The sequence below is a fragment of the Ictidomys tridecemlineatus genome, unplaced genomic scaffold, assembly GCF_052094955.1.
Source record: "Ictidomys tridecemlineatus isolate mIctTri1 unplaced genomic scaffold, mIctTri1.hap1 Scaffold_1117, whole genome shotgun sequence".
Lineage (NCBI taxonomy): Eukaryota > Metazoa > Chordata > Mammalia > Rodentia > Sciuridae > Ictidomys > Ictidomys tridecemlineatus.
This window is the reverse complement of record NW_027521046.1, coordinates 85,604-101,792: the sequence shown is the minus strand read 5'-3', so window position 1 is coordinate 101,792 and position 16,189 is coordinate 85,604. Positions and strand designations below refer to the sequence as shown.

General features: G+C 49.6%; 1 protein-coding gene across 12 annotated transcripts in view; it reads left to right on the top strand.

Moving 5' to 3' along the window:
* The window catches only part of Pnpla4 (patatin like domain 4, phospholipase and triacylglycerol lipase), a 51,947-nt gene that overhangs the window by 18,619 nt on the left and 17,139 nt on the right, over positions 1-16,189 (top strand). For 10 of the 12 annotated variants that reach the window (XM_013363019.4, XM_005335527.5, XM_040286903.2 and 7 more), the window contains 2 exons: positions 787-939; positions 1,453-2,673. The exons of the other annotated variants lie outside the window; for them this stretch is intronic. In XM_013363019.4, coding sequence (XP_013218473.2) covers positions 787-939; positions 1,453-1,584 — 285 coding nt within the window. In that variant the 3' untranslated portion in view covers positions 1,585-2,673. Of the gene's footprint in view, positions 1-786; positions 940-1,452; positions 2,674-16,189 lie in introns of those variants that run through there. 12 annotated transcript variants of the gene reach the window in all.

The window sequence follows — 16,189 nt, the reverse complement described above, 5'->3', positions numbered from 1 at the left end:
GGCCGGGGGGAGCAAGCTCGGGGTGCAATCCTATATGGGGGGGCCTTTGGTTTTGCAAGCCTCCCTTTTGTCGATTTCACTTGTATCTGAAACACACACGCGGACGCTGTGACCGCCGGCCGTCTCCACACCCGATTTATAAGTCCAAACAAGTCAGGAGGAAGAAAAGGGACAGGGCAGGTGACAAAAATAGCACGTGTTCCTTCTCCCTTGGCCTTGGCCTTGGCACACACGGGCTGCAGTGTGTGTGTTTCTACCAGAGCGCAGTTTCCTACAGCCAGGGACCAAGGACACGTGAGCTCTCCAAGGTCCCTCCTGCTCGCTCTGAGACCCGCTTAGTTTGCGTGACGGCGGCCTTCCCCCTGCACTCACCACGGTCTCCAGCTTCACAACACACACCCGTCTTGGTGCCCAAGGGGAGCCTCTTTGCAAACAGCAGGGTTTCCCGTTGTCGGATTTATGTTCGACTTTGCTGCACAAAAATGCCCGTTTCCGATTCTGACCGTGAGCAACGGGGCCCGCTCCCCCCCGGGTGGGGGAGGTTCCCCTGATTCCGTGATTCTGTGTTGCTCAGTCAGCAACACAGGCACAGAGAGTTCCTTCGCTCCCAACGCACACGCCCAGTTGGAGGAGCACCCAGACAATGCTGATTGACAAGGACACCCAAAGCGTGCACCTTAGGACCGGGAAGGCCGGCCGCTGTGGACAAGGCCCCGCTCCTTCTCTCTGTGCGCGGGAATCGGGCCGCCCACGGCCACTGACGTACGTGCACCTTCCTTCCCGCAGAAGTGGGTGGACGGAGGCCTCACCAACAGCCTCCCCGTCCTGCCCGCCGGCCGCACGGTGACCATCTCCCCTTTCTGTGGACGGCTGGACATCTCCCCCCAGGACCAAGGGCACCTCAGCGTGTACATCAAGGTCACCAACCAGGACATAATGGTGAGTCATGACCTTCAGTGACATTTAAAATTCCCGAATCCCGCAGAATGAATGCAGCCTGCAGCCCAGCCTTGCAATTCTCAACCGTGCCAAGAGACCTGGGGGCCAGTCTCTCTGCTGCTGGTGAAGTCACTTTTTTGTGGGAGGGGAACGAGGGATTGAACTCACCGGACACTCGGCCACTGAGCCCCGTCCCCAGCCCTATTTTGCATTTTATTTAGAGACAGGGTCTCCCTGAGCTGCTTAGGGCCTCCCTTTGGCGGAGGCTGGCTTTGAACTCACGATCCTCCTGCCTCAGCCTCCCGAGCTGCTGGAATGACAGGCGTGAGCCACCGCGCCCGGCTTGATTAACTGACACTTTGCATAGCTTTTCCCGTCTCTTCGGCTGTTTCCCGCGTCAGTAAACTTGGCGGGCTGTCAGTGCAGTTTTCGATGGGGTCATTTATTCATTTAGAAACATGGAAGGACTGAAATATTGGAGAATAAGCGTGAACTTGTGTCTTTCCCTCCTAGTTGTCCCTGCCCAACCTCATGAGGCTCAACCAGGCCCTCTTCCCTCCGAGCACAAGGAAAATGGAGGCCCTGTACCAGCGCGGATTCGATGACACCCTACGGTTCCTGCGCAGGGAACACTGGTTTGAATAAGAGACCGGAAACCTTGGAAGGCACAGCACGCTGCGGCGGATCCTTTTGGAGGGCGCCTTCTCATTAAACCCTTGTTTAAAAAAAAAAAATTCTGCCAGGACTCTGTCGATTTAATGATGGCCCCTTGCAGTGTGTTTATTTTTGATACTGGAATCCGTGCTTGGTGCAGGGAAGAGGGGGCGTTGGACGAGAATCGGCAGCGTCAGGTGATGAGGAGTGGGTTTGCAGCATGTGCTCCTGCATCAGCTCACGGGCTGATCCAGGCCACAGGGCAGCGGCGGGTGGGGGCAAGAGGAACCTGGGAAATAGGCGGCAGCAGGCTTCAGGATCTGGGAGGGACTTAAACAGACAAAATGCTGCTGAACACCAAGAGCCAAGTGAACCCAGTTTCACAGCTCATTCTAGTTTTGTCTTACCCTGTTCTGACAACTTTCCTGTGGCACAGACAACTCTGTCTTTGGTCATGATGATTCTCCAGTCAGTGCTCCTCGTGGCCCTGAAGCCACCTCTACCCCCACCCCGTCCCCTGTGGGGTACACGCTCTCTCGGCTGCCCTTGGAACGCCCAGGCTGACTGCTGTGCAGAGGGGGAACTCTGTGACAGTTTCCTTGCCTTTTCTGTGTCCTCTTAATAATTAGCCTTTACGTCTTTGGCTGGGTTTTCATGTGGACTGTCATTTCCCTACACCCGTAAACATTTCTCCGTGTTTCGTCCGCCCTGCATCACGTCTTTATCACGCTTCTTCTCAGGTTCCTTCCTTCATGGGCTTCTCGGGAACCAAGTTCCTTTTCCTCAAATCCATCGTGTGCTGTCCTGGTGCGTGCAACACTGCTGCTGGTCATGTGCTGCGCACGGCGCTCAGTTCTATCTCCAGTTGTAGCAAACAGATTCTCCGGGGTAGTCCTTACGGGCCGTCATACTGACTGCGATTGCGAGAGCTCTGGTTGCTTGTTTGTGACCATTAATTAACTCTTCCCTGCACCCAGACTGTCAGTATGGTACAGCCATCCCACCATTCCTGTCTTGTTTCTGTCTTAAAAGAAGGTGTTGGGTTTCTTTTTTAAAATAAAGGAAGGAAAGTTAAAGACAGTTTTAGTAGAGTGTATTTTGACATTATACCTACATGGAGCCTAACTTATTCTAATTAGGATGCCATTCTTGTGGTTGTACGTGATGGGGAGTTTCACTGGTCGTGTGGTGGGTTTAAAATGAATGACGGGTACACTTGGCATTTTATGTGTGATCATCTGCATCTGATGCACTGTTATTTACATGGTATGCATATTTGTGCATTTATGCATTATTCTGTTAATGCAGTGGATTACATACAAATATTATAGATGTGCATATATAACATGAGTATCATATGCAATGTATAGCATCCACACATATATGTGCATTGTATGGTCCCCAGAAGACTCCTGTGAGACAATACAAGAATGTTCAGAGGTGAAATGATTGAGTTTTGAGAGTCTTAACCTAAGAGTGGATTGATTCACTGATACGCATTAAGTGGGTGATAGCTGTGGGCAGGTGGGGTGTGGTCCCTGGGCTGTGCCTTTGTGGTCTCTGTCCTGTCCCTGGTGAGCAGAGCTCTCTCTGCTCCCTGGGGCCCTGTCCTGAGCTGCTCTCCTCCTCCAGGCCCTACCGCCATATTGTGAAATGATTGGGTTGCGAGAGGTGTAGACTCACAGTGGATTAATCCACTTGGATGGACTCACTGGGTGTAGACTCATAGTGGATTAATCCACTTGGATGGACTCACTGGGTGTAGACTCATAGTGGATTAACCCACTTGGATGGACTCACTGGGTATAGACTCATAGTGGATTAATCCACTTGGATGGACTCACTGGGTGTAGACTCATAGTGGATTAATCCACTTGGATGGACTCACTGGGTGTAGACTAATAGTGGATTAATCCACTTGGATGGACTCACTGGGTGTAGACTGATAAGTGGATTAATCCACTTGGATGGACTCACTGGGTGGTGGCTGCAGCAGGTGGGGTGAGGCTGGAGGAGGGGGTCCCTGGGCTGTGCCTTTGGGGTCTCTGTCCTGTCCCTGGTGGGCAGAGCTCTCTCTGCTCCCTGGTGCCCTGTCCTGAGCTGCTCTCCTCCTCCAGGCCCTGCCGCCATCTTGTTCTGCCTCCCCTTGGGCCAGAGCCATGGAGTCGGCCCACCACGGATTGAACCTCGGAAACTCCAAGTCAAAATAAGCTTTTCCCCCTCTAAGTTCTTCTTGTCCTGTTGGGTCTTTTGGTCACAGCAAGGAAAAACTGACTAACACATGCATTGTTTATATGTCGTAGGATTTAATCTCCCCATTCAGGAGCATTTTACGTCTGATTCCACACCAGAAGGTTAATGTGTAGTTTTTGTATGTCTCCCACAACTTCTAGGTATTAGACCTCTTTGCCGCCATTATGAATGAATTTTATCAGTTTTTAAATTTTTCATGATATCAACATATCATGAAGAATTATAAATAATTTTAATTATATAAACTTTGTATGTACCTGTAGACATTTTAATGAATTTTTTTTTCACGTTTCATAGTAATTTTTCAGTTCCCTACATTGGACTTTTAGACAATTATGACCATTATGTGTGTATCGTATACAGATAAATGTATATAAATACACTTATATATAATTGAATATATAGTAACACATAAACTATATATAAATTTCCATGTAATATAGATATATAGACTATACGTACGATTTTCACGTAATTTATTCATGTATCTCTCAATAATTATCTCCTGGGTTCTGATGTCTGTTGGTCTGTTCACCTTTTGATATTTGGATTTGAATTATTCAACAGTAAAATTCTAAATTTGGGTCCCTGTGTGAATTGCCTAGAGGAAGGGAAAAAAAAAGTTCTCACCAGATACAGTGATTTGACAAATTTCCACGTGCATGCTACATTAATAAAACAGCTACACTCAATTAAGAAGTAAAAGAAGTGTCAATAAATCATCATTCGAGAATTATCCACAGTCAAATGGCAGACCTTATTCCTCGTAATAAAGCCATGGAAGAAATTTCCACTGTATCAAGAATAAAGCAAGTGTGTTTGACACCTCTACCACGACGCAGATTGTTCTGAAAGTGCTAGAAAAGACCGCCATGGAATCGAGGCTAAAAAATAGGGAAAACAGCTCAGTCATTACCAGTTGTGAATTTCCCCTAGCATTGTGCGCGTAACGGAACACTCCACAGGTACTCGGTGGTTGAATGCCCAAATGCATAAGAGTGCAATTAGTGAGCGGAAGAAATACATGACGAAATTTTCATTAAAATGTCTATAGGCTCCTAGAAAAGTTAACTCCGTGTTTTTTGAGGCCCATCTCCTTCCACCATCTTTCCTACCCCCATGCTCCCGCCTCAGCCCTCCCTCCCCTTTGCCCCATCAAAGTTCCTCCATCCCCCTCCCTCCCCCATGATGGATCAGCATCCACTTATCAGAGACAACATTCAGCCTTTGATTTTTGGGGACTGACTGACTCTGCTTACCATGAGATTCTCCAGCTCCATCCATTTACCTGCAAATGCCATAAGCTCAGTCTTCTTTATGGCTGAGTAATATTCCACTGTGTAGATATTTTAAAAAAAATCTATAAAGAGATCATTTATAGGGGAGTTTCTTGCCCAGAGTTTTTCCTGCATATGAATGAAGCTCAGAGAGGTCAAGGGAAGAGGGCAGAATCACCAGGATCTAGGTACAGCCCAGGACTAGACCTGGCACATGGGCACGCGAAGCAGGAACGAACGCATCTCCGTGTGTCATTAGGTAGCTGCCGCTCCCTGAGCAGAATCCACACTGTTCCTTATTAGTGGGCACAGAGCAGGGTGGGCATTCGGGGATCTTGTTGGTTCTTAAAGCACAACTCGCATAAGTGTCTGAGCACACGTAGTGACGCACATCCCTGACCTACTGTGAGCTTGGGGGTTGATATTCTGGGAATCTGATGGAGGAATCCCACGTTGACTTCCCCAGCCTCCATTTTTCCATGTCAACACGGGAACCAGTTCAGACAACGTGGAACTATTGGAACCTTGTGTGTGTGTGTGTGCGCGCGTGTGTGTGTGAGAGAGAGAGAGAGAGAAATGCGGATCTCACGCTCGATCCGACCAACTGAACCCAATGTGCATTTTGAGGACATTCCCCGGGGATTGACATGCACATCAAGTCAGGAGGAGCCCGGCCTAGACTCTGGTTGCTATAGCGATGGGAATACCAATGTGTTCCCGGGAGGGGAAGGAGGGACAGATGATACGGACGGCCGGCCGGCCGTGCCCTATTTTGTAGGCACCCTTTTCCCAACATGTTTGGTAGGAAAGCGATTGGGAGAGGGGAGGGGAGACTTGAAACAAGTCGGAGGCGTGCATTAATATCTGGGTCGGGCGCTGCCGGGGCAGGAGGAAAGCAGGGTTGATGGTTAAATGAGAAAATAACAGTGAATGGAAGGGAAAAAAAAAAAAACCCACAAAGGCAGAGCATTGATTTCATGAGGTTCTGGTGGAGGCTGAACCAAAGGCCCAGGTGGGAGGCTGGAGACTGTCAGGAGAAGCAGGAGTCTTGGAGGAAAGAGCAGTTGAAGTGTGAGCGGCTGAGGTCCTTCATTTAAGACCCTTGGTGAACGCAACCCTGCACTGACCATGCCTTTGGGGTGCGCATTTTGCCCTGAACCGTGCAGCGAGCGCTCTCTTTCCTCCACCCGGCCCTTCTGCCACGATGCCCTGCCTCGCCTTGGGCCGCCCCCAGGAATGGACTTGGCTGTCGATGAAAACCATGAGCCCCCCCAATAAACCTTTCTCCTCTAACTGTTGTGCTCGCGTCTCTTTGTCACAGTTTGGAAACGCCGACTCAAACAGGGGGAGAATTTCATGTTGGCTCACGGTTTCAAAAGACCAGTCGGAGGCTGATGGAGTCCAAGGCCGAAACGTGACCAAGGGGCATTGGGAAGCAGAGCTGCGTAGCCCCATGGCCACCGCCGGGAGGCACAGAGAGAGAGAGATGGGGAGAGAGAGAGGGGGGAGAGAGGGAGAAGATCAACTCTCCCGGGCAGATATCCCCAGGGACCGACCACTTATCCACCGTGTGCCAGGGGGGCATCAGAACTTGGGCTTCGTCTCCCCTCGACCAACAGGTAATTCCACGGCTTGATTTCCACCCGCCGCCGCGGGCGACGCGGAATTTATTCCCGCCTCTTCCTCCTTTAATGTTGATAAATTCCTGGGCATCCCCAGAGTCTGCGTGCGGGAACAACACGGCTGTTTTCACCTCCCCGTGCAACCCACGTGTACTTCTGCAGCAGGCTCCTTCCTCTGCGTATCCACGTTTTATTTATGCGACCCATAAAGCCAAAGCTCATTAATGGAACAAATTAGGTTTCCATAGACGGGTCGATATTGACCGCACACCTAGTGCAATCCTTGTAATCATTTCGTTAAAAGCTCAGGCGAGCAGATCTGGTCTCCTTGGTGCTTGAAGCATCCTACGGAGCTGGAATGGTGTGGAAAATTGAATGGGTTCACTTCGACGAATCGGGGCACGAGTGCCCATTCCTCCGCTTTCCTGGTGTGTCTTTGTGATCCGTGTTGTTTTTTCCCTCTGATTCATCTTTAGCGTTGCCTGTCTCGTATTTCGTCCATTTTACCAATTGCACACGTTTTATTTCAATCGTCTCCCACAACCTAAAGGCAAAAACCATTCCAAACAGACTCCAAGGTGATCCTGCTTGAGTGGGTTATGCAACAGCAGAGACTCTACTTTCCTAGTCAACGTCTGTCCCCTTCCTTGTCGATCCCATTTCTTGGTGACCTTGGCTTTGACCTATTCCTCTCTCTGGGCCTTCATGGGGGTACGTCAATTCTAAACGAAATCCTGGTCTGTAAGTTGATGACTCCCAAGTCCTGGGTCTGGCCCAGACTTCCTGGGAACGCCAACTCCGCCTTCCGTGTACCGGCGGCGGCAGGAAGCGGCTTCAATTGCGGGTTCTGAAGGAGACCCACTCAAATCCAACTACATCTCGACATTCGGGTCCTTCTGGCTCCTGGACATATCTGTGTTTTTATTGCCCAACTAGGGGACAGTTTTGAATGTCGACTGGATTCTCATTATTCCCGGTGAGATTTTGGCCTCCGGGGCTTGATCCGCACAATGGTCACGTGCTGCTAATGATGCCTCCCACCGGCCACCCTGAGCTCACGTCCCGGGCTGTCCATGCTGGGGGACACGGTCAGTCCTGTCTCTGTGAGTTTGTGCACCTTTTTAAATTTCTTTTTTTTTTTTTTGATGATGAAAAAATAAAATGAACCAAGTTGCTCCCGATAGCCATCTGCCTCCCTTGGAGAAACGGATCCCGCACACCCTGGCAGACTCTCACCAGCTGTGAGCGGAGGCCAGATTGTTCCCTAGGAGTCAAAACAGGTGTTTTGCCCGCCATAAATACAGTCCGACAGATGGAAGGTTGAGAATAAAGAAAAAAACCCTCCCGAGTAAGATCCCATTATCTGGTTCTTCCTGAATAATCTGCCACTATCTATAGAAGGTTATTTATGGGAGGAGCGGCGGCATGAAGGAGTGGGGAAAAATAAAATAGAGAAAACCTTCCGTGGATGGTTTATAACAAGACACGTTGCAGACGGAGGAGCACTAAGCACGCCGAGTGCAGAGTGCTGGATTACTCTGCCTAGACACCCCCATTTTCCTATCACGCTTAGTTTCTGGACCCGTTATTGTTTTTCCCGTTATGACAACACTTGTCTCGATGACATTCTGTGTCCCCTGCGGAGTAATTTAAAGCTCGGTTTGCATTGTCTGTGTGTGTTCATTTTTGTTTTTTTTTTTTTTTAAATAAGGAGCCTTGTTCTGTTCATGACACCGGATGACGTGCAAAAACATTCACGGAAATAGGATATTCCTGGAGTTTCATAGAGGGGAGAGTCACTTGTACCGCCGCTGCTTTTTACGTGCAGAACGTTTTCCAAACTGTAATCTGAACAGAAGCCGTTTCCCCCCGGGGGCGTTATTTTAGGACGAAGAAGTTTCTGAGCCCGACGCCATCTGACGGGTTACTTTTCGGGAGGTTTAAACCCTCTAAGCGAATCAGAGTATTTGCAGAGTATATGCATATGCACACACACACATATATATATATGGAAAGACAGAATACACATATGATATTCTCTCTATATGTTCTAGAGAGAGAGAGAATATAGACACGGAATATCTACGTGTCTAGAAATATCTATCTATCTATGTGTTCTAGCCACACATTTTGATTTTCAATCCGCCCAAGTCGAATGCCCACTTATCCTCTGCGGCATGGACGCTGGCTGTTTTTTCAAAATCTGCATCCGGCAGCCAGCGTGCTTTTAAACGCTTTGTGAGGTGCATTAAAACCCTCACGGTCATTTCCTACTTGTGCTCACTTAGATTCCTCGTGACCCTGGGCATCTATCTGTGCACATGGCGAATATTCCCCTCGGGCACACCTTTCTAGAAGGTTCGCTGCTGGTGCAAATGGAATACGCGACGAGGATTCTGCAGGCACCCAGGACGACCGCCTTCGACGCCCACAGGTTGAACCCAGATGCACCCTGTTCGAGAGTCTCAAACCCTCGGAGAATTTCCAAACTAGTATTTTTGGAGGAAAGCCGGAACCCAGAGAAGTTAGATAAATAGTAGAACTTCCCAAACTCTTATGGCCCAGACAGAACGGCCAACATCACAAGGATAGAAAGGGGCAGGGAGAAGATGGTCCCCAAGGACCCACTTCCTACTGTCTCCACCACCTCCCAATAATCCATTTAAATGGATTAATCCACTGATGAGGTCAGAGCCCTCCCGATCCATCACGTCCCCCCAGAGCACCACCTTTGGACATTGCTGCATGGGGGACCACGCCTTCCACACATAATTTTTTTTTGGGGGGGGAGACACTTCATATCCAATCAGAACCGACATCCATCCCAAGTCCTGGAGAGAGCAGAGTGTGGTGTAGACAAGACGGATCTGGTTTTGCCCAATTGGGAGAACTGCAGGTATCAAAAGCCAATGTGGAGGTTGCTCTCGGGGATGCGTCGCAAGGGACGGTGCAAGCGATTACCGAGCGCAGCACAGAGCTTCCAAAGGAGTGGGGTGGGGTGTGGAGGAGGGAGGGCGCAGACTTGCAGGTGTTACAGGGAGGGCCAAGTCACGATTGATGGAGGCAGGCGTGTCGGATCCTCACCGAGCCAGCGCCAGCCAAAGGCTTCGGGCGCGAGCCACATATTAAGAAGAGAGTCTCACGAAGAACCATTGAGGGCCAGGGAGAAGCAGAGACGGGAGGGAGATAGATACGCAATCGCCGTAGGAGTGGCTTCGATCAGGGGACCCCTGCAGCAGCCGAGGCTCAGGACAAGAGCCAGACGTCCCGAGAGCCAGCAAGGTCAGCAGTGTCCACTGCAAAATGAGGGAGGACGTGACCAGCAGAAAGTCTTGCACGACCCCAAGAGAGAGCAGGTCCAGGAACAGGAGAGGAGATGAAATGAGATTCCCAGGGAGAACAGCGAAAGAGTCAGAATCGGATACTGTAAGGAAAACTCTCGGCTGGGTATCCAGGCTTTGCTAGCAAAAGGTCCATCTCCAGAGGCAGCCTGGACCAGGAGCCAACGTTAGCATCCTTTCTTTTATAACGCACCCAGTCCGTGACTAGCGAAGACGGCGGACGAAGCCGGCCTCTTTTGCATGAAGATGGTGGCCCAAAGCTCTCTCTTGGGGGGAAAGAATGGTTCTTCCCAAGAGACACCTGGAAATGTTCACCATCGCACAAGACCCCAAAGAACCTGGATGCCCACGCAGCTTCCCTGGCCGTCGGCCCGTGCAGGCTGGACAGAAGGGTCGAAAAATGGCATTCTGCCGTCGCTGTGGCCTGCAAGGTTTCCTCTGTGTGCAGAACTGAGGGTGGAGTGCACCAGGCAGACGGAGCATGCTCCACACGGTTGGCTTTTCCCCCACGAGGTTGAACCCATCTTGGGAACATCCCCGTGAAGTCATCGAAGCCAAGTAGCCCGTTTAACTAGGTGGATTGCTTTTCCCTTTATGATGGACGGGGTGGGTGGGGCACCTTGTCATTCCATAGAGATTGTCCCAGTTCAGAAGCCAGAAAGCAACCACAGTGTGTAACCCGTGCATCTTATTTATTCATGACTTGGCCTACAGTGGCCCCCTTCATTGGGTTTCTAACCCCGTAAGGAGACCAGAGCGAACCGCGTGGGCAGACTCCTTTTCGTCCTGTATCCGTCCACTCTTGAGAAGGGCTCGTTCGTTTTCTGAGAGCCGGAGGAAGGTGAATAAGACGGGGAGGCCTCTCACGGAGCTCACGGGTTCTGGGACGTGAGGATGGCACCAAAATCTAAGAAAAAAAAAAAAAAATCTCACCACCCAATTGCAGCCGCCTCCGGTCCTCTGCAGGTTCGGAGATGCACTCCCCAGGTCCTCCCTGTACAGATCAGGAGTGTGCAATGAGATTTTCAGAGAGAGAGACCACAATCCCATAAGTTTTTATTACAGCATATTGTTGCAGGGATTGAACTGGGGGCACTCGACCCCTGAGCCCCGTCCCCAGCCCTGTTTTGTATTGTATTTGGAGACAGGGTCTCCCTGAGTTGCTTAGCACCTGGCTTTTTGCTGAGGCTGGCTTTGAACTCGCGATCCTCCTGCCTCAGCCTCCCGAGCCGCTGGGATCCCAGGAGTGTGCCTCGGCGCTCCGTTTAGGAGAAATATTCCTAACATTGGTTTTCAACGGGGACAATGTCATCTCCCGGGGGACATTTGGTCCTGCTTTCCCCGCTAGAAGGATGATCCAGGCATGGCCATCTCTTTTTATGTGCACGCCCCCAGCAACACCCACGCTCCACATGGTCAGGATTTGGAAAGCACGCTGTTTCGCGGACCCCAAACTGTCTCAAAGGGCCCATTGGAAAGAAGGAACTTGGGTTTTGGGGCAATTTCCCAGGTTTCTGTGTGTCAGGATAATACTCACACGCTGCATCGGCAAAGTTCAAGGAAAACACCGTTTCAAGATGTCGACCTTAACGGATCCAAGAGTATGTTTTAAATCCAACAGTGCTTCTCAGATTGAGAAAATCACCGTTTTCCCCCTCAAAAAGAGTAGACATTCGAGAGGATTTTTCTTGCCAGATGGAATGAACCTAGTTGCCTCTCCCAAAAGGCCTCTCTACAGCCTCATGTATAACTTCTTTTTTTTTCTTCTTTTTTCTTCCTGTACATCCTTCTCTTTCTCTCTCTTTTTTTTTTATGGCCCAAAACAGTCTGAACGAGTGCTACATCTCAAAAAAAGCAACTGATTATGGGGCGGTACATTCATCCCTCTTCCACGCTTCACCCTCTCCTTTTTATATCTTTAATTACATTGAGGCGCTTCAGGAACCCATGATACAGCATAATCAAAACGCATCTCTCCCCGGGCGTCCATGACTCCTCTTTTAACATCTAGATTTCTCAAACGGCGGCGGTGCTATTTTTGATCTCTTTAACTCCTTCCTCTCCAGTGGTCTTGGAGAAAGAGACATCTTCCGTGGTCTGCAGATTCCCACAAACAGGCCACTGATCGGAGTTGCCTAGTTAGCAGCTTTTATTTATTTATATTTTTTTATTTTTTTGGTACCTGGATTGAACCCAGGGGCACTTGACCCCTGAGCCCCGTCCCCAGCCCTATTTTGTATTTTATTGAGCGACAGGGTCTCCCTGAACTGCTTAGGGCCTCCCTTTGGCTGAGGCTGGCTTTGACCTCACGATCCTCCTGCCTCAGCCTCCCAAGCCCTGGGATGACAGGTGTGCACCACTGCACCCAGCTGTCTCCTACGGAATTTAAGAGAGAGAGAGAGAGAGAGAGAGAGCCGTCAAAAGCCCCCCAGGTTTTGCAGACAGACAGAACCAAATTCAAGTTCGTTTCCTTACCCTTGCAAGGTGCCTCACCTGCAGGAGTTACTTTGAAGCTGGTAGGAGAATCGCACTTGTGGGGGAACGGCTGGTGGCAGAGAAATGTCCGTCTCCTTTTCTGGAAAAAGTAACTTCTTCTAACCGCATGCACCAGTCAGGACCTGGCGGCCACGGTCCTACACTGTGGCTCTGTGCTCCCTACACTTTGCAATGGGAAACCTCAAGTCACGATGTCCCATAGCATCATGGAGACGGCAAACTGGTAGGAGTTTTTTTTTTTTAAAAAAAAAACAGGAGATCTATAATATTTTAAAATAATACAAATTGCTGGGCAGGAAGAAATGCTCTGCAGCAGCCAGCCTGTGTGTGTGTGTGTGTGTGTGTGTGTGTGTGTGTGTGTGTGTGTGCGCGCGTGTGTAGCCCTGTCTACACCGACACCCAGAGGGCAGAGAGCCTCCAAGGACCACGTCAAATAATGAAATTATTGATTAGGTGAGAAAACTCAATGGTTCCTGGAGGGAGTCATTAACAAGGAGGCTGTCTGCTAACGCGGGGACGTGGGCTCCATTTCATTACGACCGACCAAAAGGAAATAATGAAATAAGCAGCAGAATAATTAAGTCCTTCTCCTTCGACTCCCGTCTCGGGTGGCCCGGATCGAGGGCGGCGGATGACAGTCAGCAATGAATCAACTCAAACCCTTTCCAATTCCCCTGGAAACCAGAGCTTCCAAACTGGAATCAGAAGTTACTTAAAAAAAAAAAAAAAAAAAAAAAACTGGGTTCTGAACTGTGCCGTGGTGAATTTCCAAAGGAGTGACATTGTACCAACGCGGACTGTCCCCTCTCTGAGACTCATTCCCGCTCCCCTCTTACCACACTTGAAGATGCTCGCGATCGCCTTCTCCACCTGGAAAACCTGCTACTATCTCCTTCCGTTAAAGTTCTACTGATGATCCTCCTTAATTCCACTTACAACCTGAATCTCTCTTTGTCATCTAAGGTGCCGTAGTCACTGTCCAGGAATTGGGATGTGGATATCTCCAGGAGGAAACATTTTTCCCACGCTCGGTATCGTTCCTTAAATCTGTCACCGGGGTACACTGAGCTTACGTTAAGTGCTGCCTAAGTGATCCGATTTGGAATTTATTCCTCCGACAACGTAATCCTGTTTTCAAACCATGCAGTTGTCTTCTGTCTATGTAGATAGATGTAACTATGCTCTTCTAAACATATAACGTACCTGAGTACACACATATATATGCATTATATATATGCATGCCTAACACACATATCTATACATTAGGTCTATGCATTATATCTATGCATGCCTACATTTTATATATATAAGGTCTATATGTGCACATACTCCCCAGGGGCTGGGTTTGTAGCTCCGTTGGTAGAGTGCTTGCCCAGCACGCGTGAGGCAGTGCGTTTGATCCTCAGCACCACCTAGAAAAATGAAATAAAGGTATTGTGCTCATCTACCGTAAAAAATATTTAAAAAAATAAAAGACGTGCCCCAGGTTCCCGTCATCCACACAACCATGACCCACACTCTCCAAGATGCTGGGCTGCTCATTTAGGATGCTATGGGTCAGAGGTATGCAGTGCATCTGTGGCTTGGGCTGTTTTCAACTTGTGTCTGCAGACCGATGACCTCATCGTCATGGAAAAGCATCCGTTTGTGATTCTGGTATGTCTACCCATGGCGGTAAATAATCTGTACTTGGAAGAAAATGGTGGTGAGATGGCATTTATGTGCCTTTGGCGCAAATGATCTGAACGTTAAAAGACTTTAAAATCGTGGGCGTTTATTCCTGAACCTCTGAGGACATCTATATCAGCGCCTAACGCTTTTCAGAACCCGTTAATAGGAATGTGTCCGTGGAAATGTGAAGGACACAAACATAGATGGAAAAGTGAACCTGTGACTCACCAAGGCACCACATCTCCTTTCTGGTTTTGCAAGCCCTCTGTCCACAAGATCCACAACGCTTGGGCCCACAAGGGGAGTCTCAGTTGCAAGTGGATTTAAGTCCGATAATCAGCTGAACTGAAAAATAAGGAGACAGGAGTGGGTTTCCCCGGTGAGAATCCTCAAGGGCTGCAGATATTGCCCGTTTTTTTCCCAGATTTTTGGATATTTGCACACACACATCAAGGAGACACCTTGGGGTGGAGACCCGAGCCTTAGCACAAAATTCATTCCAGCTTCGTAGGCACCTTCGACGTGGAAAACCCGAAGACGATGGTATAGAAAGGTTCTAACCATTTGCGCCAGAAACAAAGTTCCACTGTGTGGATTTTTTTTTTTCACCTCCGTCACGTTGGGTGATGGAAGCATTTTGGATTTGGGAGGATGTGGATTTGGGATTTTTGGGGATGCAGGATGCTCCATCCGTGTAGGTGGCTCGGTTCACCCAAAGGATGGCGTTGTGCGATGAATGGCTGATAACACCGAGGTCTCAGGGAGCTGCAATCTTGTCAAGACGAGGAGACGGATACCCACAGAGAAGACTCCCATACGCCTGTCAAATTGGCCCCGGGGACTCTCTCCCTAGCATACACCCTCAGGCATCCCCTTCCAAACCCTTCTCTGATGGTTCCTTATTTTTTCTTTGATACTTTTTATTTTTTAAGAGGCTCACAGCAAAGATAAACAGGAACAGACGGGCGTCTCCAGCACAGTGTCCTACATCACCGGGTCTCTGTCCCCGGAATGTTCTGGGTTCTGCCCCGTTCGACCCTGTCTCCCCCTCCCCCCCGCCGGGAACCCCTGAATTTCGTACCCTGTCTGCACTTTGGGGGCTTTGAGGATGTGCCCGGTGGGGACCAGCTCTCTGGAGCCTCTGCAGCCCAGCTTTCGCACGTAAGTGCACCTTGGTACCTGCATACCTTTCCGTGGCTGCACAGCTCATGTCTTCTTTGCCTTCTTTGTTTTTGGGAACTGGCTATGGGACCCCAGGGCACTTCACCACGGAGCCACCTCCTCAGCCCTTTTTCTGTTTTATTCAGAGACAGGGTCTCCCTGAATTGCTTAGGGCCTCCCTAAGTTGCCGAGGCTGGCTCTGAACCTGCGATCCTCCTGCCTCAGCCTCCTGAGCCCTAGGGTTCCAGGTGTGGGCCATGGTGCCTGGCCCTGGCTCCTTTCTTTTAGCACCGAATCTCAGTCCAGTTTCTGAAGACACCGTGGCTGGATGAAGGACACCTTGGCTGTGTCTAAGCTCTGGACATTCTGAGCGAAGCCCTATACACATCTCTACGTGCAGATTTTTATTCCGTGCATGTGGACGTCAGCGCGCAGATCACTCAGGTACATTCCAAGGTGTGAGATTTCCGAATCTCATGGGAAGGGCGCATGTTGTAGTTTTGTAGAAAAATTAAAAAGGACCAAACTGTCTTCCGACGTACTGTTGCCCAGGTTTGATGCCCAGCGCCACAAATCATAATGACAGTAGCAGTAACGACCAAATAAAATGAGTCCCACGTGCCACACACACACACACTCGGTCTTTTCTCTCTCTCTCTGTCGTCTCCCCCCGACCCCCGTGAGAACCTATTTGACAATTTGGATGTTACATGTCCCTAAAGGCCCTTTAAGGGATTCTTCTCCTGGGCGGTGCTTTTGGAAGCAGATAGAGCTT